This window comes from Bombina bombina, chromosome 6 (genome assembly GCF_027579735.1).
Source record: "Bombina bombina isolate aBomBom1 chromosome 6, aBomBom1.pri, whole genome shotgun sequence".
Lineage (NCBI taxonomy): Eukaryota > Metazoa > Chordata > Amphibia > Anura > Bombinatoridae > Bombina > Bombina bombina.
The window spans coordinates 985,011,743-985,037,670 of record NC_069504.1 but is presented as its reverse complement, the minus strand read 5'-3'; the positions used below and the strand labels follow the sequence as shown (position 1 = coordinate 985,037,670).

Below are 25,928 nucleotides of genomic sequence, written 5' to 3'. Positions count from 1 at the left end.
TCTAAAATAAAAGGTATCTTTTTTTTTATATATATATATTTTTTAGCATATTTACATATGCTGTTGTGTAGGATCCCCCCCTTAGCCCCCAACCTCCCTGATCCCCCCAAAACAGCTTCCTAACCCTCCCCCTCTGCCTTATTGGGGCCATATTGGGTACTGGCAGCTGTCTGCCTGTACCCAGTTTGCAAATAAAATGATTTTTTTTAATTTTTATTTCATTTTTCTGTAGTGTAGCTTCCCCCTCCCCAATACCAATCCCCCACCCGCTCCCAGATCACTTAGATTTCCAAGTACTAAATATTTTGCACCCCTTTCTCCCACTTATAAAAACATTTTTTTCTGTAGTGTAGCGGTTCCCACCCGCTCCCTCCCCGTGCACGCACCCGCCCGCCTCCTCCCATGCACGCGCGCGCGCCCCCGGCGATCCCGCCCCCCTCTCTGACAAGGACCGCATCGATGGCCGCCCACCCGCCTCCCACTTCAGCTCCCACCCACCAACGAATGCGGCCATCGATGCCCGGTGCAGAGAGGGCCACAGAGTGGCTCTCTCTGCACCGGAGGGGTAAAATTTGTTATTGCAGGATGCCTCGATATCGAGGCATCCTGCAATAACTGGAAAGCAGCTGGAAGCGATCAGGATCGCTTCCAGCTGCTTTCCAAACCGAGGACGTACGCCATACGTCCTCAGGCATTAACTGTATTTTTTCTGAGGACGTATGGCGTACGTCCTCGGTCGTTAAGGGGTTAAAAAAAAAAACTAGAAATTTGACTGTGAAATAATAGCAGTCAGTTTCCTTTACACGTGTGCATTTCAGGGCCTGCCAGGGCACAGTGTCACACCAGTGCAACTCATATCCGGTGTAACAGTAGTGTACATTAAAAAAAAATCTAGAAATTTGACTGTGAAATAATAGCAGTCAGTTTCCTTCACACGTGTGCGTTTCAGGGCCTGCCAGGGCACAGTGTCACACCAGTGCAACTCATATCTGGTGTAACAGTAATGTACATTAAAAAAAAAAAAAAACAGAAATTTGACTGTGAAATAATAGCAGTCAGTTTCCTTCACACGTGTGCGTTTCAGGGCCTGTGAGGGCACAGTGTCACACCAGTGCAACTCATATCTGGTGTAACAGTAGTGTACATTAAAAAAAAAAATAGAAATTTGACTGTGAAATAATAGCACGCGTTTCAAGGCCCGCCAGGGCACAGTGTCACACCAGTGCAACTCATATCAGGTGTAACAGTAGTGTACATAAAAAAAAAAACTAGAAATTTGACTGTGAAATAATAGCAGTCAGTTTCCTTCACACGTGTGCATTTCAGGGCCTGCCAGGGCACAGTGTCACCCCAGTGCAACTCATATCTGGTGTAACAGTAGTGTACATTAAAAATTAAATAGAAATTTGACTATGAAATAATAACAGTCAGTTTCCTTCACGCGTGTGCGTTTCAGGGCCTGCCAGGGCACAGTGTCACACCAGTGCAACTCATATCCGGTGTAACAGTAGTGTACATTAAAAAAAAAAAAACTAGAAATTTGACTGTGAAATAATAGCAGTCAGTTTCCTTCACACGTGTGCGTTTCAGGGCCTGCCAGGGCACAGTGTCACACCAGTGCAACTCATATCTGGTGTAACAGTAGTGTACATTTAAAAAAAAAAACACTTTTTTGACTGTGAAATAATAGCAGTCAGTTTCCTTCACACGTGTGCATTTCAGGGCCTGCCAGGGCACAGTGTCACACCAGTGCAACTCATATCTGGTGTTACAGTAGTGTACATTAAAAAATAAAAAAATAGAAATTTGACTGTGAAATAATAGCAGTCAGTTTCCTTCACACGTGTGCATTTCAGGGCCTGCCAGGGCACAGTGTCACACCAGTGCAACTCATATCTGGTGTAACAGTAGTGTACATTTAAAAAAAAAAACACTTTTTTGACTGTGAAATAATAGCAGTCAATTTCCTTCACACGTGTGCATTTCAGGGCCTGCCAGGGCACAGTGTCACACCAGTGCAACTCATATATGGTGTAACAGTAGTGTACATTAAAAAATAAAAAAATAGAAATTTGACTGTGAAATAATAGCAGTCAGTTTCCTTCACACGTGTGCGTTTCAGGGCCTGTGAGGGCACAGTGTCACACCAGTGCAACTCATATCTGGTGTAACAGTAGTGTACATAAAAAAAAAAACTAGAAATTTGACTGTGAAATAATAGCAGTCAGTTTCCTTTACACGTGTGCATTTCAGGGCCTGCCAGGGCACAGTGTCACACCAGTGCAACTCATATCTGGTGTAACAGTAGTGTACATTAAAAATTAAATAGAAATTTGACTGTGAAATAATAGCAGTCAGTTTCCTTCACGCGTGTGTGTTTCAGGGCCTGCCAGGGCACAGTGTCACACCAGTGCAACTCATATCCGGTGTAACAGTAGTGTACATTAAAAAAAAACCTAGAAATTTGACTGTGAAATAATAGCAGTCAGTTTCCTTCACACGTGTGCGTTTCAGGGCCTGCCAGGGCACAGTGTCACACCAGTGCAACTCATATCTGGTGTAACAGTAGTGTACATTTAAAAAAAAAAAACACTTTTTTGACTGTGAAATAATAGCAGTCAATTTCCTTCACACGTGTGCATTTCAGGGCCTGCCAGGGCACAGTGTCACACCAGTGCAACTCATATCTGGTGTAACAGTAGTGTACATTAAAAAATAAAAAAATAGAAATTTGACTGTGAAATAATAGCAGTCAGTTTCCTTCACACGTGTGCATTTCAGGGCCTGCCAGGGCACAGTGTCACACCAGTGCAACTCATATCTGGTGTAACAGTAGTGTACATTTAAAAAACAACAACATTTTTTTGACTGTGAAATAATAGCAGTCAGTTTCCTTCACACGTGTGCGTTTCAGGGCCTGTGAGGGCACAGTGTCACACCAGTGCAACTCATATCTGGTGTAACAGTAGTGCACATTAAAAAAAAAATAGAAATTTGACTGTGAAATAATAGCACGCGTTTCAGGGCCTGCCAGGGCACAGTGTCACACCAGTGCAACTCATATCTGGTGTAACAGTAGTGTACATAAAAAAAAAACTAGAAATTTGACTGTGAAATAATAGCAGTCAGTTTCCTTTACATGTGTGCATTTCAGGGCCTGCCAGGGCACAGTGTCACACCAGTGCAACTCATATCTGGTGTAACAGTAGTGTACATTAAAAATTAAATAGAAATTTCACTGTGAAATAATAGCAGTCAGTTTCCTTCACGCGTGTGCGTTTCAGGGCTTGCCAGGGCACAGTGTCACACCAGTGCAACTCATATCTGGTGTAACAGTAGTGTACATTAAAATAAAAACTAGAAATTTGACTGTGAAATAATAGCAGTCAGTTTCCTTCACACGTGTGCGTTTCAGGGCCTGCCAGGGCACAGTGTCACACCAGTGCAACTCATATCTGGTGTAACAGTAGTGTACATTTAAAAAAAATAATACAATTTAGACTGTAATAGATTGAATAGCAGTTAGTTGTCTGCAAGCGTGTGTGTCAGACCTACAGCGTCTACTCTGCCAACTTCTGCCAGTGCACAGTGCCACTCATATCTGTTGTCACAGTAGCTTGCACGCATAGTACCACTAATGGAAAAAAAAATGACAGGCAGAGGCAGGCCACCCCGCAAGGGCCGTTGTGGTCGTTGTGCTGTGATTCCCTTTGGCCCTAGAATAATGCCCAGTGTTCAGAGGCCACGTACCCTGAACTCGAAAAGTTCTGAGGACATAGTTGACTGTCTAACACAGGACACCTAATCTTCTACAGCTTCCGCTCGGAACCTTGATGCACCATCCTCCTCCAGCACCACAGCCGCTTCACTTGATCTGTCAGAGGAGTTATTTACACATCAGTTGGAAGAAATGAGTGATGCGCAACCATTATTGCCAGAGGATGTAGATAACAGGGATATGTCTCAGTCAGGCAGCATTACACACATGGACGTGTGAGGATGATGATGTTGTTCCCGCTGCTGCTTCCTTTGCTGAGTTGTCAGAAACAAGTGAAGTGGTTGATGATGACGATGCGTCCGTGGATATCATGTGGGTGCCCGCTAGAAGAGAAGAAGAACAGGGGGAAAGTTCAGATGGGGAGACAGAGAGGAGGACGAGACGAGTTGGAAGCAGGGGGAGGTTGTCGCAAGGAGCTAGTGGCACAGTCAGACAGCATGTATCGGCACCCGGGGTCAGCCAGACAGCATGCCAATCAACGCATGCTGTTGCCACCACCAGAATGCCGTCATTGCAGAGTTCAGGTCCAACCTTGTGCAAATGGGGAGTTTGCGGTTGTGCTAATGTACTGTTTGTGGTTGTTTGCTGTGCGTTAAACGGGGAGTTTGGTCTGTCACTGTGAAGCGGGCGTAATCCTTACACTACCTGATCTATACAACATCATACCTGATGTTTTAAAGCACGTTATTCCAAACAATTTAGGAATGTTAGGTGATTTATGCCCTTTATGGATTAAAACCAGACTCTGCATCAACTATGTAATTTTCCATGGGAGTTTTGCCATGGATCCCCCTCCGGCATGCCACAGTCCAGGTGTTAGTCCCCTTGAAACAACTTTTCCATCACTATTGTGGCCAGAAAGAGTCCCTGTGGGTTTTAAAATTCGCCTGCCTATTGAAGTCTATGGCGGTTCACCCGGTTCGCGAACATTTGCGGAAGTTTGCGTTCGCCGTTCGCGAACTGAAAATTTTAGGTACGCGACATCACTAGTGACTACGGGTTTCTATGCAAATTACATAATATCTTCTTTTACTAGATTTTAAAATTCTTTAAACTGTAAATCCTGAACCAGCTGCCTTCCTACATTGTATCTGCCTAGAAGACCCTTAAATGAAATTGCGCCTTCATGACCAGGTTTTATAGGGGACGTACCTCTATGCACATGTCCAAACTCGTTCACGAGAGTGAACTTTCATAGTGCTTGCATCCACATTATTGAACTTGTAAACTGGAATGAGCATTAATTTGTGACAATATCTATAGCTACAGTATATCTATCCATCTATCTAATTCTATATTATCTATCTATCTATCTATCTATATATCATCTATATATCTCTATCTTTCTATCTATCATCTATCTATCTCTATATCTATATATCTATCTATAATCTATGTATATATCATCTCTCTCTTTCTCTGTCTGTCTATCTATCTATCAGCTATTTCTATGTCTATCTATTGATCTCTATATCTATCTATCATCTATCTATCCATCTATACTAGAAATTGGGAGGATAAGTAAAAAAATAAAAAAAAAAATAAGGATTTTTGTCTGTCTTTGGAGACAAGTGGACTAGTCACTTATTCCCCAACTGCTAAACTATGTGTGTGGTTTAGTTCTTCATTGATTTCTTCTTGATTTATAATTCAAGTGACAACTGCATGTACGGATATGGTGTAAAGCCATTATGAATAAACTTACTAGAACAAAGAAATGCAATGTCACACTTTCTGTGCATAATATTTTTTCACCAACGCCTTATGTGGTGTTAACAGAGTCAGCTGGAATTATAACACAGAGTGTCTGATTCATTAAAGATTAATTAGGATAACACATGTGAATCCAGCTGTGATTCTTAGATTTTCCTCATGCACCTTGGGTGCATTATTGCATGTGTAAAAGGTGGGCAATGATAATGCAAGATATTTGCAGTCATTGCCCGTGCTCTTAATTTGATGCGACTGAAGCATTGTGCAGAACAATTATTGGTGATTGTGTGTATAATGGAGTGAGCAGCTGATAAATGACATTTTGACAGAGTATTTTACAGGTGATTAAAGGAAAATGAGTCTTACTGTCTCAAGTTTACATTGGGGAGAGTAGACATGGCTCAGATGTCACTGAATTTTCATTGAGTGAGGGAAAGGTGAATCTGGGAACTTTTCATGCAGAATATTTCTGGCAATGCTGCTGTTCACGCTGTACAGCCTTATAAAGTGGATAATTGCTTAAGACAGTAGTGATGGGAGAAGATGGTGTCTTTGCTACCTACACTATTTTCAGCTTGTTAAGATAATTAGCAAGATTTAAAAAGCTATGTCATGTGAGTTTGTCCATATTTTACAATAATACGCACCCCTATGGGTCAACCCAAACACGTATTTTCATACTTAATCAAATGAAATCCAACAAATCGATGAAACCCATGATTCAAACCTGTAGATACGTATTTTAAACCAATAGAAAACTCAGTGCTTTATTTAACAGCCATGTAAAACTTGTATCTCTGTGTGAAAAACGTGAAAATGTTCAGCTGTGCACTTTGTTGCTGGTTGCTCTTATGACGGATAGATACATTTTCTGTGTGTGCCACTTTCTTGCCTCTATAGTGTTAATTTTTTACCATGGATTTTTCCAGCAAGAGTTTATTTGTAGTGTGGAAAAAGCGGCATGTCCATATTGTTTCTGTAACAATGAATGCATCTGGGGAAGATTTATGTATTTGACAACATATGTGTGCTGCATTTGCTGAGACATAAGATTTTAAACAGCAGAGGTCGTATATCACACGTATTTCACATATATTTGCCACTATACAAGATTTTCAATAGAGCTGTATATAGGATGGAATAAGATGTTGGATATTTATGAATCTATCCTGTATATGTAGTAAAATTGCCATGACTGCCTTATGTGTTAGTAATAATTACATTACAAATACCTTACAATTTAACATGTGTCATTTTAGTAAATATTCAAATAGTTATTTGGAAAAATATGGGATTATTCTGCTTCATTCGAAATTGAGCTACATTTTTTTATTTTATTTATTAGCATGTAAACTGAGTGTGTTTAAACTAGTTAACTTTGGAAACTCATGCAAAAAGCTAAGAAATGGAACAGCTCAAAAACGGTCTTCAAAATTAAACTTTCTTGATTTGGATAGAGCATGCAATAAAAAAAAATGCTGTTAAATTAGAAAAGTAAAATTTTTTTTTGAAAATGTGGTTATAAAGTCGGGTTGGAATACTGATGAAGTTAATATGGTGAAATATATATGGAAAAAAAAAACATAGTGAAACTGAAAATGGTTGTAGATGTGCCACTGGGTGCTGAACAGTTCTATTAAATGTTTAATTTTGTTGTATCCCCTTCACAATACTTGAATCCATGGTGTGAAAGGAACAGAGTGGATTCATTGGTGAGGGAGATGATTGGAAAACAAGTATATGAGTAGTTAAAATGAGAATTGGCTTCAAGCTTTGAAGGAAATGATAAGAGAATTGGAGGGGGAAGCTTGTAACCTCAATGCTACTTGTTGCCCAACTTTGTGTTAAAATGATACATTAATAGTTGCTTTTTTGTATTCTTTTGTTTTTGAAACTTTATTTCTAATTGTTTTGTTTTTTTCTCAGATCACCAAAAGCTGGAACGTGAAGCTCGTATCTGTCGTCTCCTGAAGCATCCAAATATAGGTCAGTTTCTGTAAATGTTTAAAGGTACAATACTGTTTTCATGTAAAGTGCCTTAGAACAGATGTCTACAAAACAATTCCAAAGACTAGGCCTTCTTATGCAGTCTAATGACTAAATATTAGGGACAGGCAAAAATTAAAGGGATAGAAAGGTCGAAAATGAAATGTACAAGGGTGCATTATAATTATAAATAGAAGCATTTTTATAATATACTTCCATTTGCAAAAATGATTATAGTAAAAGTTATTAATATTTTTCAATAGCATACACAAATATTCTTTGAGGGCCTGTGCACCAGCATTCAAGCTCAGATAGCTGTCAGTGTTGTGTGTTGTGTCTGTGAAGACTTCATTTGTTTCATACAAGCCACTGCAGACTCTGTGAGAAGGTGTGGTGTTTGAAGTCCTCACAGAATATGTGCGTATGCCATTGATAAACAGTAAAAGTTTTACTAGAATCATTTTTGGTAAGGGAAGTATATTGGAAGAAATGCTTCTATTTAAAATTAAAATGTGTACCATTCTATCCCTTTAAAAATGACTCTTTAATAGCAGAACAAATGGTCCCATGGACATTCATTTTGTACTTGAGAATGCCCCCATAGGGGCCTATCTATCATGCTCTGAAAGGAGCTTGATGGCCCATGTTTCTGGCGAGTCTGAAGACACAAAGACCGCTGCTCCATAACCTTGTCCGCCTGCTCTGAGCAGGCGGACAGGAGTCGCCAGAAATCAACCTGATTGAGTATGATCGGGTTGATTGACACCCCCCTGCTGGTGGCCGATTGGCTGCGAGCCTGGTGCAATGCTGGTGCAATGCTGAATACGGAGAGTATATTGCTCTCTGCATTCAGTGAGGTCTTGCGGACCTGATCCGCAGTGTTGGATCAGGTCCGCAAGACCTTTCTTAAATAGGGGCCATAGAATGGAAGGTTGCAACTTTCCATGTTTTCATGTTTATTGATGGAAACTGGTTTTGAATATAATATTTGATTAAAAATAATCTAAATAAATAAATGCTTTATATCTCTGTTTTGATTATACTTTTCCTTGGATTATATGTAAACTGTAAAATACTTGCATTGAATAACTAATTTCCACACAGGTTTATAACAATCAACTTTGGAATGTTACATTTTGATTGCTTAAAATCTGTTCCATCTCCTCAATTTGATAGCAGAGTCTTGCATTAAAATATAGTTTTCATCCTTATGGTTAAAATATAGACAATCAGGCTTTCCGAGATTACCTTGTTGCTTATAAGCAACTGCACTAGGCAAACCAAGCTAGCCAAAACCCTCTATTTTTCAGACCATCTTAGCAGCAATCTATCCTGCACTGTCAGATAAAATTGCAAAAATTGTACCTTTAGGAGTACAACAGCTTGTCACTGGGTCAGTACCCTCAAAGGTACACCCGCTGTACCCTTTAACATGGGTACAAATTGGTACTCGTGTAGATTGTACCTTTCCAAGGCAAATATGTACCTTTGGTGACTAGATTGGACCTCAGTGCTATGGTACCATATCGTACCTTTAAAAAATTGTGCAAATATGGCCTTTTAAGGGTACTGCCCCATTGACAAGCCCTTTGTACTTCATGATGGCAATTTTATACTCAACACAGCATATTACAAATGTGGTTCCATTAAATTTATTATATAAAATTCAAATATGCATTGATTTAAGGTGTACTTTTTCAGACAGTATTACAATAGCCAAACTGCAGGTTTAAAAAAGTTTGGATACTGTAACCAAATAGAAAATCCAAAGAATGCTACAGAACCACCTGAAAGAACCAGACTAAACAACCAGTTCCAAAAAGAGCTACTCAACATGTTTTATATCACTCTGTGCTAGATTTTAAAAACACCCCATTTAATTTAGGGTGACATGCCACATAAAACATAAATATATAGAAAACATATAGAAAACAACATAATAATAAAATAGAAGGGGGATTCAGGGGAGGGATAAACAATAAAACTCACAACCATACATTGAATTGTCACTCTATGCAAAATATATGCAAATGCATCTATTTCCCCAGTACACATTTTGGTGATGAACCTTCTACCAATAGATGGAGCTGTGTTACACATGTCAAGGAACTTTCAACCAATAGATGGTGTTATGGTGTGTTACAATGTCCATGTATGTGACTGGGGAATGGTTACAATTTTATTTTATTTTTTTTAAAAACTGGTTCTTAAACAGTTCCTGTTTATTTTATAGAGTTTAAAACAAAAAAAAAATGTCATTGTAATTTTAGTTAATACATTTGCTTTATGTTTAAGAGTTAACATATTGATGCTCTAAATATAAACATTAAAATGTTAAGTGCTTGCTATTTAGAACCAGCAACACAGTATCATTGAATATATGGGTTATAAAGTATTTTATTTTTTTTTGCTTTGCCCACTTTTTGCATATTACCAAGAACAATTGAACATAATTATTTTCCTGTACAACATGTATGTTGCATTCATTTTAGGTAACTGCCAGTTATGTGAATATGAATAATTGAGGTGTACAAATGATATGGACTTGCAGGGTTTGGCAGCCTTGATCCACCCATCACCCTCAACCTTTTAGTCAAACAAGTGATTGCACATTTTTGGGTGGATTAAATGGTACAGACGTGGACCCTTTGAAAGTTGGAAACATATTTGTACCTTAATTACCACTAAATGGTACATATTAGTTCTTTAAGGTGTAATTATGATCCATTCAGAGTACAACCACAGGAGTTGTACCCTAAGTGTTCCCAAAACGGATCCCAACCGTACCCTTTTTTCTGACAGTGTGGCCAACTTCGGGAGTGTGATCAAAAACCTCTATAACTATATACTGTACATGTTATATCCTCAAAAAGTAGTTCAGGCTTTGTGGGGATAGCACATGATGAGGCAGGTAGATAGCTGGCTATCTGAACTTCTCTTATGAAGCGCATGTGCCCATGCGCGAAACGCGTTAGATAGGAGCTTACCCTGTGTCCTATTGAAGCCTGCTCCTAATAAACTCTGTTAATCCACTCTAAGACTCAGCTTTCCTTTTTCCTCGTTTTATCTGAACATGCCCTATGACTCAGATCTTAGGCTTATGTGAGAAGCATGCAAATCTTTAGACAATCTGGATGTGAAAAGTCAATACACTTAATAAACCCCAATTAATAAACTCTATTTCTTCCATGCAGCCCATTCGGATAGGGGAACTCTTAAAAACACCATCTGGGTTTTGTGTAATGTCCCCTCAATAGTATTTGCTATGCGGGGGGGGGGGGGGGGGCTTTAATTCTCCATTTTGGTTTCCGACATCTGTGTTAGGAAGAATTAACTAGTCAGATTTTTAGGATGCTTTGGGTGAGAGCAGGTTAATGACCATGATTACTGGTCAGCTGATTATTTCACCTGTGCTCTAATTCAGATATCCGTAAAATCTGGCCTTTTTGTGTGCTTTGAGGGCTGGAATTGAGAAACACTCCAATCTAACTTTACTTTTAAGGAATGGGACTATATCAAAAGTTCTTACTCATAGCAAAGATCTAGCTGTGATACAAATATGCTTATACAAAACACATTTAGAGAAATGTTTGTCCTATAGAAATCATACAATTGTCTTGTGATTTATTGGTATGCACTTATGCAATGTCTACCTTCTTCATAGCTATCATAGGCCCAGATTATAAGTCGCACGGTATGGAATGGTCACCTACTTGATATTACAAGTCATGTGGTATGGCTTTCCCGCGAGCGATATGGCCTTTACCACAATGATGCATTCGACATTCAAAGACCTGTAGTTATCTGGTTTGCAAAACAAAAAGGTTTCACAAAACACATAAAAAATATATTACATCCTGATTCGAGGCCTAGACGCTGGGAAAACCTGGAAATTAAGCAGATCTCTGACCTCTATAGAGGAGACCTTCTCATGTTACCACCAGAAAATTTTCCGACGGATGACTTCCCTAGGGATTTGCAATTTGAATATCTGAGAGTGACCTCTTTACTTCTCTCCTGGGGATTTACCAAATTGGGACCACGGACTCTCACATTATGGGAGAGGCGCTGGATGGCGGGCAGATCTATCAAGGGATCGCTGTCCTTTCATTATAAGCTTTTCCTAGACTCTCCCCAATTTGTTAAACCAGGGGCCATGAAGGACTGGGAGAGGGACCTAGGGATGGTGCATCGGGATGCAGTTTGGCAACGAGCCCTCCGAGATATAAAAGTGTCAGTCCACTTCTCGAACCTTTTCAAACTATTCATAAAATTAACTCTGCGTTGGCATTGGGTCCCAACTAGGTTACATAGGGTGTTCCCCCTTAGAAGTGCAGATTGTTGGAGTGGGTACCCATCTCCATGTGTGGTGGGATTGCCCCAAATTGAGTGCTTTTTGGACCTCTGTTGCGTATTTGCTTCGCCACCTTCAGTTGATACAACATCTAACCGGAGATGTTGCGCTCTTTCACCTAGGGCTCCACACACTCCAAAAACCCTCTAGAATCTTGTGTGTCATTATTTTACTAACGGCCAAACTAATCATAGCCAGACACTGGGCTAGGGACTCTCCTTTAACTTTGACTCCGGTTCTAGAAACACTAAACTACCTGCAAAAGATGGAAGAATATTCCCTGAGAGCGGAGGCACGCTCTGATTTTTACTACTCAGTCTGGTGCCCATGGGATGAGTTCCAGAGATCTAACCCATAATTGGAAGCTAGACACTCCAACACCCATAGCATGTACACAACCCCGGGGTGAAAAGGTAGTTCCTCTAAAGCCACGCAACAGACCCCTACTTAAGCCCCCTTTATCTACTCACCTTTCCCCTCACCCTTCTCCCCCCTTGCCCACTTCTTCCTTCCCATACCTTACCTCCCCCTCCCTTTTATTTTCCTTTTTTTTTTTTTTTTTTTTTTCTTCCTCCTTCCTCTCTCTATCCCCCCCCACTCCCTCTTTCATAATTGATGGTTCATGGAGATGCTCCTCGGACCCTACAACTGGTAAAATTTATTATGTGTTTACATTATAAGCAAAAATATATATATTTTCCCCTTCTTTTTCTTCTGCGACTTCTTAATTTCACAAACAATATACCATTGTACATTTGGAAACATTTGTCTTGTTTCCCTGTGTATACCTGATAATTCTATTTGTACATTTTGAAATGTAAACTTGTTCTCAAATATACTCTTTATTCTCTTTTTACGATAATTGTTATGATGTTCGACCACTGATTGTACACTGTGCCTTAAATTTTCTCTTGGAGATCTTGATCCCATAGTTGGATCTACTATGCATAGAGGTCAATGCTAATTTAATATTAACAAAAGGAGGTGATTGAGACTGTTCACGCATATCAGCCTGTTGTTTATAGTATTGTGTTTAATCTCTCACTACTATGTTAGTCCTGAATGTAACTGTAACACATTATTGGTTGACTGATATGTATTGTTTGTGATATTGTTTATCACCTCAATAAAAATAAATATTAAAAATATATATATATATATATATATATATATATATATATATATATTACAAAGTACACCAACACCAATAAACTACGCTATTAACCCCTAAGCCGCCATCCCCCACATCGCAAATAATAAATAAAGCTTGTTAACCCCTAAACCGCCAAGCCCAGCATCGCAAATAATAAATAAACATATTAACCCCTAAACCACCACCCCTGCATCACAACTACCTAAATTAAATTAATAACCCCTAAACCACCATACTCCCACATCGCAACTAATAAATAAAGCTATTAACCCCTAAACCACCTTTCCCCCACATCGCCAACACTAAATAAAGCTAATAAGTCCTAAACGGCCATCCCCCACAATGCAAATACCTAAATTAAATTATAAACTCCTAAAACTAACACCTCCTAACTTTAACAAAATAAAAATACATCCAAATTAAAGTTACAATATACTAACTAACTTAAAATAAATAAAAACTTACTTGTGAAACAAAATTAAAACCTAAGCTCAAGCTAAAGAGAAAAATTAACATTACTAAAAATAATAAAATCTAACATTAGCAAATAAAAAATTAAAAAAACTACTATTACAAAAAAATAAACACTAAAATAAAAAAAAATAAAAAAGCTACCATTAAAAAAAAATATCAAACAATGGCCCAGATAACGAGTTTTGCATTAGAGGCTGTGCGATGCTAATGAGCAGTTTTCTCTCACCGCTGACTTACCTGCAGCACTGGTATTACGAGTTTTCAGAAACCCGTAGTTAAAAGACAAGAAGTGAGCGTTGAGCAAAATTTTGCTCCTTACCGCACTTCAATACCAGCGCTGCTTAAGTCAGCGGTGAGCTGGTCGTACGTGCTCGTGCACGATTTCCCCATAGGAATCAACGGGGAGAGCCGGCTGAGAAAAAGCCTAACACCTGCAAAAAAGCAGCGTAAAACTCACTAACGCAACCCCATTGATTCCTATTGGGAAATAAAATTTATGTCTACACCTAACACCCTAACATGAACCCAGAGTCTAAACACCCCTTATCAACTTATTAACCCCTAATCTGCCGCCCCCAACATCGCAACACCTAAATTATAATTATTAACCCCTAATCTGCCGCTCCGGACACCCCCGCCACCTATATTATACTTATTAACCCATAATCTGCTGCCCCCACTATCGCAGACACCTACATTATATTTATTAACCCCTACTCTGCCGCCCCCAATGTCGCCGCCACCTACCTACACTTATTAACCCCTAATCTGCCGCCCCCCAATGTCGCCGCCACTATATTAAAGTTATTAACCCATAAACCTAAGTCTAACCCTAAACCTAACACCCCCTAGCTTAAATATAATTTAAATAAATCGAAATAAATATTCCTATCATTAACTAAATTATTCCTATTTAAAACTAAATACTTACCTGTGAAATAAACCCTAAGCTAGCTACAATATAACTAATAGTTACATTGTATCTAGCTTAGGTTTTATCTTTATTTCACAGCTACGTTTGTATTTATTTTAACTAAGTAGAATAGTTACTAGTTATTAACTATTTAATAAACTACCTAGCTAAAATAAAGACAAATTGACCTGTAAAATAAAACCTAACACTACACTATAATTAAATTAATTCCTTAAATTAAATGCAATTAAATACAATTAAATAAAATTAGCTAAAGTACAAAAAAAACACACTAAATTACAGAAAATAATAAACAAATTAATAAAAATTAAACAAATAAAAGATTTTTAAACTAATTACACATAATCTAATCCCTCTAACAAAATAAAAAAGCCCCCCAAAATAAAAAAAAAAGCCCTACCCTACACTAAATTACAAATAGCCCTTAAACTGGCCTTTTGTGGAGCATTGCCCCAAAGTAATCATCTCTTTTACCTGTAAAAAAATTACAAATCCCCCCCCAACATTAAAACCCACCACACACACAACCAACCAACCCTACTCTAAAACCCCCCTAATGCCCCCTTAAAAAAACCTAACACTAACCCCTTGAAGATCACCTTACCGGAAGAAGTCTTCATCCAACCGTGCCGAAGTCCTCAATGAAGCCGGGAGAAATCTTCATCCAAGCCAGGCGAAGTGGCCCTCCAGACGGGCAGAAGACTTCATCCAGACTAAATTACAGAGAATAATAAACAAATTACAATATTTTTAAACTAATTACACATAATCTAATCCCCCTAACAAAATAAAAAAGCCCCCCAAAATAAAAAAGCCCTACCCTACACTAAATTACAAATAGCCCTTAAAAGGGCCTTTTGCGGGGCATTGCCCCAAAGTAATCAGCTCTTTTACCTGTAAAAAAATTACAAATCCCCCCCAACATTAAAATCCACCACCCACACAACCAACCCTACTCTAAAACCCACCCAATGCCCCCTTAAAAAACCCTAACACTAGCCCCTTGAAGATCACCTTACCAGGAGAAGTCTTCAATCAACCGTGCCGAAGTCCTCAACGAAGCCGGGAGAAGTCTTCATCCAAGCCAGGCGAAGTGGTCCTCCAGACGGGCAGAAGACTTCATCCAGGCGGCATCTTCTATCTTCATCCATCCGGCACGGAGCGGGTCCATCTTCAAGACATCCGATGCAGAGCATCCTCTTCATCCGACGGATAACACTGAATGAAGGTTCCTTTAAATGACGTCATCCAAGATGGCGCCCCTTCAATTCCGATTGGCTGATAGAATTCTATCAGCCAATCGGAATTAAAGTAGAAAAAATCCTATTGGCTGATGCAATCAACCAATAGGATTGATCTGGCATTCTACTGGCTGATTGGAACAACCAATAGAATGCCAGCTCAATCCTATTTGCTGTTTGGATCAGCCAATAAGATTGAACTTCAATCCTATTGGCTGATTGCATCAGCCAATATTAATTTTTCTACCTTAATTCCAATTGGCTGATAGAATTCTATCAGCCAATCGGAATTGAAGGGACACCATCTTTGATGATGTCATTTAAAGGAACCTTCATTCAGTGTTAGCCGTCGGATGAAGAGGATGCTCTGCGTCGGATGTCTTGAAGATGGAACCGCTCTGCGCCGGATGGATGAAGATAGAAGATGCCGTCAGGATGAAGACTTCTGCCCGTCTGGAGGACCACTTCGCCCGGCTTGGATGAAGACTTCTCCTGGCTTCGTTGAGGACTTTGGCCCGGTTGGATGAAGACTTCTCCCGGTAAGGTAATCTTCAAGGGGTTAGTGTTAGGTTTTTTTAAGGGGGTATTGGGTGGGTTTTAGAGTAGGTTTGGTTGTGTGGGTGGTGGGTTTTAATGTTGGGGGGATTTGTTTGGGGCAATGCCCCGCAAAAGGCCCTTTTAAGGGCTATTTGTAATTTAGTGTAGAGTAGGGCTTTTTTATTTTGGGGGGGCTTTTTTATTTTGCTAGTGGGATTAGATTATGTGTAATTAGTTTAAAAATATTGTAATTTGTTTATTATTTTCTGTAATTTAGTGGGGGTTTTTTGTACTTTAGCTAATTTAATTTAATTGTATTTAATTGTATTTAATTTAGGGAATTAATTAAAATTATAGTGTAGTGTTAGGTGTTAGTGTAACTTAGGTTAGGTTTTATTTTACAGGTCAATTTGTATTTATTTTAGCTAGGTAGCTATTAAATAGTTAATAACGATTTAGTAACTATTCTACCTAGTTAAAATAAATACAAACCTGCCTGTAAAATAAAAATAAACCCTAAGCTAGCTACAATGTAACTATTAGTTATATTGTAGCTAGCTTAGGGTTTATTTTGTAGATAAGTATTTAGTTTTAAATAGGAATAATTTAGTTAATGATAGTAATTTTTATTTAGATTTCTTTTAATTATATTTAAGTTAGGGGGTGTTAGGGTTAAGGTTAGACTTAGATTTAGGGGTTAATAACTTTAGTATAGTGGCGGCAATGTTGGGGGTGGCAAATTAGGGGTTAATAAATGTAGGTAGGTGTCGGCGATGTTAGGGACGGCAGATTAGGGGTTAATAATATTTAACTAATGTTTGCGAGGTGGGAGTGCGGCGTTTTAGGGGTTAATATATTTATTATAGTGACGGCGATGTCCGGTTAGGCAGATTAGGGGTTAAAACATTTTTTTTATTGTTTGCGATGCAGGAGGGCCTCGGTTTAGGGGTTAATAGGTAGTTTATAAGTGTTAGTGTACTTTTTAGCACTTTAGTTAAGAGTTTTATGCTACAGCGCTTAAGTGCAAAACTCTTAACTACTGACTTTAAAATGCGGTAGCAGTCTTGACAGGAGAGGGTCTACCGCTCACTTTTTGGCAGACTCGTAATACCGGCGCTATGCAAGTCCCATTGAAAAAAGAGGATACGCAATTTACGTAAGTGGATTTGTGGTTTTTCCAAGTCTGGCCAAAAAAGTGAGCGGTGAGCCAGTACCTTCAAGACTCGTAATACCAGCGGGCATTAAAAAGCAGCGTTAGGACCGGCTAACGCTGCTTTTTAAGATTACCGCAAAACTCGTAATCTAGGTGAATATTATCCAAGATAATAAAACAGTAGATATTGTATGCAATATTCTACATTTTAAAAAAGTTCTATTAATTTATCTTTACAGAGAAAGAATTCCCAAAAATTGTTTTTATAAATTGTATAAAATCCCAGTCAATGAGCAGCAAAATTATATAAATCGAACAGTTGCTATTAACATTTCAGAAACTTTCTTTGAATGGATCTCTTATGATACATTAAAAAAAACACTTAAAAGGTATCTGTACGACATATTCAGTAGCTATTTATGACATGTGTTTGCTAATAAAATTTTCAGCCACTCTGTTTCAATGCAGCTCTTAATGATACATTTAAAACATTTAAAGGGACATACAACCCAAAATTCAGATACAGCATACAATTTTAATCAACTTTCCAATTTATGTCTATTATCAAATGTTCTTAATTTTCTTGCTATCCTTTGTTGAAAAGCAGAAAGGTCAATTCAGGAGTGTGCACGTGTCTGCAGTACTTTATGATAGTAGGTTTGCACTAATGTTATACATTAGGAAGAGCACTAGGTGGCAACACTTTTTTCTTTCACATAGTTTTCCAGACATGGCCATGCTACCTATCTAGATATCTCTTCAACAAGTAATAACAAGAGAATTAAGCATATTTGATGATAGAAGTAAATTGGGTATATATATAATACACTATATTAATTATTAATTTATTTTTTCTTATATCTAATATTTCAATAACATGCCTTGAGAATACTAGTTTTCATGTCTACCCTGACCACGTTAAGATCTAAATCACGAAACACAGTGTGCAAAACGCATTTCTTTCATGTAATTGGCAAGAGTCCATGAGCTAGTGTCGTATGGGATATATAATCCTACCAGGAGGGGCAAAGTTTCCCAAGCCTCAAAATGCCTATAAATACACCCCTCACCACACCCACAATTCAGTTTTTACAAACTTTGCCTCCTATGGAGGTGATGAAGTAAGTTTGTGCTTGATTTTCTATGTTGATATGCACTTCTCAGCATTTTGAAGCCTGGTTCCTCTCAGAGTACAGTGAATGTCAGAGGGATGTGAAGGGAGTATCACCTATTGAATTCTATAGTTTTCCTTGTGGGGAATCTTTGTTATCGGTCGTAGAGATTCATCTCCTACCTTCCTTTTCAGATCGACGATATACTCTCATATTCCATTACCTCTACTGATAACCGTTTCAGTACTGGTTTGGATATCTGCTATATGTGGATGGGTGTCTTTCGGTAAGTATGTTTTTATTACTTAAAACACTCTCAGCTATGGTTTGGCACTTTATGGCCTAGATTTGGAGTTTGGCGGTAGCCGTGAAAACCAGCGTTAGAGGCTCCTAACGCTGGTTTTAGGCTACCTCCGGTATTTGGAGTCAGTCAAAAAAGGGTCTAACGCTCACTTTTCAGCCGCGACTTTTCCATACCGCAGATCCCCTTACGTCAATTGTGTATCCTATCTTTTCAATGGGATTTTTCTAACTCCGGTATTTAGAGTCGTGTCTGAAGTGAGCGTTAGAATTCTAACGACAAAACTCCAGTCGCAGAAAAAAGTCAGTAGTTAAGAGCTTTCTGGGCTAACGCCGGTTCATAAAGCTCTTAACTACTGTACTCTAAAGTACACTAACACCCATAAACTACCTATGTACCCCTAAACCGAGGCCCCCCACATCGCCGCCACTCGATTTAATTTTTTTAACCCCTAATCTGCCGACCGCCACCTACGTTATCCTTATGTACCCCTAATCTGCTGCCCCTAACACCGCCGACCCCTATATTATATTTATTAACCCCTAACCTGCCCCCCACAACGTCGCAGCCAGCTACCTACAATAATTAACCCCTAATCTGCCGACCGCAAAGAGCCGCCACCTACATTATAGCTATGTACCCCTAATCTGCTGCCCCTAACACCGCCGACCCCTATATTATATTTATTAACCCCTAATCTGCCCCCCACAACGTCGCCTCCACCTGCCTACACTTATTAACCCCTAATCTGCCGAGCGGACCGCACCGCTATCATAATAAAGTTATTAACCCCTAATCCGCCTCACTAACCCTATAATAAATAGTATTAACCCCTAATCTGCCCTCCCTAACATCGCCGACACCTAACTTCAAACATTAACCCCTAATCTGCCTACTGGAGCTCACCGCTATTCTAATAAATCTATTAACCCCTAAAGCTAAGTCTAACCCTAACACTAACACCCCCCTAAGTTAAATATAATTTAAATCTAACGAAATAAATGAACTCTTATTAAATAAATTATTCCTATTTAAAGCTAAATACTTACCTGTAAAATAAATCCTAATATAGCTACAATATAAATTATAATTATATTATAGCTATTTTAGGATTAATAATTATTTTACAGGTAACTATGTATTTATTTTAACCAGGTACAATAGCTATTAAATAGTTAAGAACTATTTAATAGCTAAAATAGTTAAAATAATTACAAAATTACCTGTAAAATAAATCCTAACCTAAGTTACAATTAAACCTAACACTATACTATCATTAAATTAATTAAATAAAATACCTACAATTACCTACAATTAAACCTAACACTACACTATCAATACATTAATTAAATACAATACCTACAAATAACTACAATGAAATATACTAACTAAAGTACAAAAAATAAAAAAGAACTAAGTTACAAAAAATAAAAAAATATTTACAAACATAAGAAAAATCTTACAACAATTTTAAACTAATTACACCTACTCTAAACCCCCTAATAAAATAACAAATCCCCCCAAAATAAAAAATGCCTTACCCTATTCTAAATTACTAAAGTTCAAAGCTCTTTTACCTTACCAGCCCTGAACAGGGCCCTTTGCGGGGCATGCCCCAAAGAATTCAGCTCTTTTGCCTGTAAAAAAAAATACAATACCCCCCCCCAACATTACAACCCACCACCCACATACCCCTAATCTAACCCAAACACCCCTTAAATAAACCTAACACTAAGCCCCTGAAGATCATCCTACCTTGTCTTCACCATACCAGGTTCACCGATCGGTCCTGGCTCCAAAATCTTCATCCAACCCAAGCGGGGGCTGGCGATCCATCATCCGGTGGCTGAAGAGGTCCAGAAGAGGCTCCAAAGTCTTCATCCTATCCGGGAAGAAGAGTAGATCTGGACCAGCAACCATCATCTTCCAAGCGGCATCTTCTATCTTCATCCGATGAGGACCGGCTCCATCCTGAAGACCTCCACCGCGGACCCATCTTCATCCGGCGGCGTCCAACTGAAGAATGACGGTTCCTTTAAGGGACGTCATCCAAGATGGCGTCCCTCGAATTCCGATCGGAACAGCCAATAGAATGTGAGCTCAATCTGATTGGCTGATTGGATCAGCCAATCGGATTGAACTTGATTCTGATTGGCTGATTCCATCAGCCAATCAGAATATTCCTACCTTAATTCCGATTGGCTGATAGAATCCTATCAGCCAATCGGAATTCGAGGGACGCCATCTTGGATGACGTCCCTTAAAGGAACCGTCATTCTTCAGTTGGACGTCGCCGGATGAAGATGGGTCCGCGATGGAGGTCTTCAGGATGGAGCCGGTCCTCATCGGATGAAGATAGAAGATGCCACTTGGAAGATGATGGTTGCCGGTCCGGATCTACTCTTCTTCCCGGATAGGATGAAGACTTTGGAGCCTCTTCTGGACCTCTTCAGCCGCCGGATGATGGATCGCCAGCCCCCGCTTGGGTTGGATGAAGATTTTGGAGCCAGGACCGATCGGTGAACCTGGTATGGTAAAGACAAGGTAGGATGATCTTCAGGGGCTTAGTGTTAGGTTTATTTAAGGGGGGTTTGGGTTAGATTAGGGGTATGTGGGTGGTGGGTTGTAATGTTGGGGGGGTATTGTATGTTTTTTTTTACAGGCAAAAGAGCTGAATTCTTTGGGGCATGCCCCGCAAAGGGCCCTGTTCAGGGCTGGTAAGGTAAAAGAGCTTTGAACTTTAGTAATTTAGAATAGGGTAGGGCATTTTTTATTTTGGGGGACTTTGTTATTTTATTAGGGGGCTTAGACTAGGTGTAATTAATTTAAAATTGTTGTAAGATTTTCCTTATGTTTGTAAATATTTTTTTATTTTTTGTAACTTAGTTCTTTTTTATTTTTTGTACTTTAGTTAGTTTATTTAATTGTAGTTATTTGTAGATATTGTATTTAATTAATGTATTGATAGTGTAGTGGTTTAATTGTAGGTAATTGTAGATATTTTATTTAATAAATTTAATGATAGTGTAGTGTTAGGTTTAATTGTAACTTAGGTTAGGATTTATTTTACAGGTAATTTTGTTATTATTTTAACTAGGTAACTATTAAATAGTTCTTAACTATTTAATAGCTATTGTACCTGGTTAAAATAATTACAAAGTTACCTGTAAAATAAATATTAATCCTAAAATAGCTATAATATAATTATAATTTATATTGTAGCTATATTAGGATTTATTTTACAGGTAAGTATTTAGCTTTAAATAGGAATAATTTATTTAATAAGAGATAATTAATTTCGTTAGATTAAAATTATATTTAATTTAGGGGGGTGTTAGTGTTAGGGTTAGACTTAGTTTTAAGGGTTAATACATTTATTAGAATAGCGGTGAGCTCCAGTCGGCAGATTAGGGGTTAATAATTGAAGTTAGGTGTCGGCGATGTTAGGGAGGGCAGATTAGGGGTTAATACTATTTATTATAGGGTTAGTGAGGCGGATTAGGGGTTAATAACTTTATTATAGTAGCGCTCAGGTCCGGGCGGCAGATTAGGGGTTAATAAGTGTAGGCAGGTGGAGGCGACGTTGTGGGGGGCAGATTAGGGGTTAATAAATATAATATAGGGGTCGGCGGTGTTAGGGGCAGCAGATTAGGGGTACATAGGGATAATGTAAGTAGCGGTGGTTTACGGAGCGGCAGATTAGGGGTTAATAATAATATGCAGGGGTCAGCGATAGCGGGGGTGACAGATTAGGGATTAATAAGTGTAAGGTTAGGGGTGTTTAGACTCGGGGTACATGTTAGAGTGTTAGGTGCAGACGTAGGAAGTGTTTCCACATAGCAAACAATGGGGCTGCGTTAGGAGCTGAACGCGGCTTTTTTGCAGGTGTTAGGTTTTTTTTCAGCTCAAACAGCCCCATTGTGTCCTATGGGGGAATCGTGCATGAGCACGTTTTTGAGGCTGGCCGCGTCCGTAAGCAACTCTGGTATCGAGAGTTGCATTTGCGTTAAATATGCTCTACGCTCCTTTTTTGGAGCCTAACGCTGACATTATATGGACTCTCAATACCAGAGTTATTTTAAAGGTGCGGCCAGAAAAAAGCCAGACGGCTAGATTTAGAGTTTTGTCGGTAACGACCCGCGTAGCTAACGCTGGCTTTTTTTCTGGCCGCTCATTTAAAATAACTCTGGTATTGAGAGTCCATATAATGTCAGCGTTAGGCTCCAAAAAAGGAGCGTAGAGCATATTAAACGCAAATGCAACTCTTGATACCAGAGTTGCTTACGGACGCGGCCAGCCTCAAAAACGTGCTTGTGCACGATTCCCCCATAGGAAACAATGGGGCTGTTTGAGCTGAAAAAAAACCTAACACCTGCAAAAAAGCCGCGTTCAGCTCCTAACACTCTAACATGTACCCCGAGTCTAAACACCCCTAACCTTACACTTATTAACCCCTATTGTGCCGCCCCCGCTATCGCTGACCCCTGTATATTATTTTTAACCCCTAATCTGCCACTCCGTAAACCGCCGCTACTTACATTATCCCTATGTACCCCTAATCTGCTGCCCTAACACCGCCGACCCCTATATTATATTTATTAACCCCTAATCTGCCCCCCACAACGTCGCCTCCACCTGCCTACACTTATTAACCCCTAATCTGCCGACCGGACCGCACCGCTATTATAATAAAGTTATTAACCCCTAATCCGCCTCACTAACCCTATAATAAATAGTATTAACCCATAATCTGCCCTCCCTAACATCGCCAACAAATAACGTCAAACATTAACCCCTAATCTGCCGACTGGAGCTCACCGCTATTCTAATAAATGTATTAACCCCTAAAGCTAAGTCTAACCCTAACCCTAACACCCCCCTAAGTTAAATATAATTTAAATCTAACGAAATTAATTAACTCTTCTTAAATAAATTATTCCTATTTAAAGCTAAATACTTACCTGTAAAATAAATCCTAATATAGCTACAATATAAATTATAATGATATTATAGCTATTTTAGGATTTATATTTATTTTACAGGTAACTTTGTATTTATTTTAACCAGGTACAATAGCTATTAAATAGTTAAGAACTATTTAATAGCTAAAATAGTTAAAATAATTACAAATTTACCTGTAAAATAAATCCTAACCTAAGTTACAATTAAACCTAACACTAGACTATCAATAAATTAATTAAATAAAATATACCTACAATTACCTACAATTAAACCTAACACTCCACTATCAATACATTAATTAAATACAATATCTACAAATAAATACAATGAAATAAACTAACTAAAGTACAAAAAATAAAAAAGAACTAAGTTAGAAAAAATAAAAAAATATTTACAAACATTAGAAATATATTACAACAATTTTAAACTAATTACACCTACTCTAAGCCCCCTAATAAAATAACAAAGCCCCCCAAAATAAAAGAATGCCCTACCCTATTCTAAATTACTAAAGTTCAAAGCTCTTTTACCTTACCAGCCCTGAACAGGGCCCTTTGCGGGGCATGCCCCAAGAAGTTCAGCTCTTTTGCCTGTAAAAGAAAACATATAATACCCCCCCCAACATTACAACCCACCACCCACATACCCCTAATCTAACCCAACCCCCCCTTAAATAAACCTAACACTAAGCCCCTGAAGATCTCCCTACCTTGAGTCGTCTTCACCCAGCCGAGCCAAATTCTTCATCCAAGCGGAGCAAGAAGAGGTCCTCCATCCGGTAGAAGTCTTCATCCAAGCGGGGCAGAAGAGGTCTTCCATTCGATTGAAGTCTTCATCCAAGCGGGATCTTCTATCGTCATCCATCCGGAGCGGAGCAACAGCATCCTGAAGACCTCCAATGTGGAACATCCATCCTGGCCGACGACTGAACGACGAATGACGGTTCCTTTAAATGACGTCATCCAAGATGGCGTCCCTCGAATTCCGATTGGCTGATAGGATTCTATCAGCCAATCGGAATTAAGGTAGGAATATTCTGATTGGCTGATGGAATCAGTTAATCAGAATCAAGTTCAATCCGATTGGCTGATCCAATCAGCCAATCAGATTGAGCTTGCATTCTATTGGCTGATCGGAACAGCCTTAATTCCGATTGGCTGATAGAATCCTATCAGCCAATCGGAATTCGAGGGACGCCATCTTGGATGACGTCATTTAAAGGAACCGTCATTCGTCGTCTAGTCGTCGGAGAAGAAGGATGGATCCACGATGGAGGTCTTCAAGATGGAGCCGGTCCTCATCGGATGAAGATAGAAGATGCCGCTTTAAAGAAGATGGTTGCCGGTCCGGATCTACTCTTCTTCCCGGATAGGATGAAGACTTTGGACCCTCTTCTGGTCTTCTTCAGCCGTCGTATGATGGATGTCTAGCCCCCGCTTGGGCTTGGATGAAGATTTTGGAGCCAGGACGGATCGGTGATACCTGGTTAGGTGAAGATAAGGTAGGAGGATCTTCAGGGGCTTAGTGTTAGGTTTATTTAAGGGGGGTTTGGGTTAGATTAGGGGTATGTGGGTGGTGGGTTGTAATGTTGGGGGGCTTGGGTATTGTATGTTTTTTTTTACAGGCAAAAGAGCTGAACTTCTTGGGGCATGCCCCGCAAAGGGCCCTGTTCAGGGCTGGTAAGGTAAAAGAGCTTTGAACTTTAGTAATTTAGAATAGGGTAGGGCATTCTTTTATTTTGGGGGGCTTTGTTATTTTATTAGGGGGCTTAGAGTAGGTGTAATTAGTTTAAAATTGTTGTAATATATTTCTAATGTTTGTAAATATTTTTTTATTTTTTGTAACTTAGTTCTTTTTTATTTTTTGTACTTTAGTTAGTTTATTTCATTGTATTTATTTGTAGATATTGTATTTAATTAATGTATTGACAGTGTAGTGTTAGGTTTAATTGTAGGTAATTGTAGGTATTTTATTTAATTAATTTATTGATAGTCTAGTGTTAGGTTTAATTGTAACTTAGGTTAGGATTTATTTTACAGGTAAATTTGTAATTATTTTAACTATTTTAGCTATTAAATAGTTCTTAACTATTTAATAGCTATTGTACCTGGTTAAAATAAATACAAAGTTACCTGTAAAATAAATATAAATCCTAAAATAGCTATAATATCATTATAATTTATATTGGAGCTATATTAGGATTTATTTTACAGGTAAGTATTTAGCTTTA

General features: G+C 38.7%; 1 protein-coding gene across 1 annotated transcript in view; it reads left to right on the top strand.

Moving 5' to 3' along the window:
• CAMK2A (calcium/calmodulin dependent protein kinase II alpha) overlaps positions 1-25,928 on the top strand; it is a 369,514-nt gene that overhangs the window by 119,333 nt on the left and 224,253 nt on the right. The window contains exon 3 of the mRNA XM_053718653.1: positions 7,418-7,477. Coding sequence (XP_053574628.1) covers positions 7,418-7,477 — 60 coding nt within the window. The remainder of the gene's footprint in view (positions 1-7,417; positions 7,478-25,928) is intronic.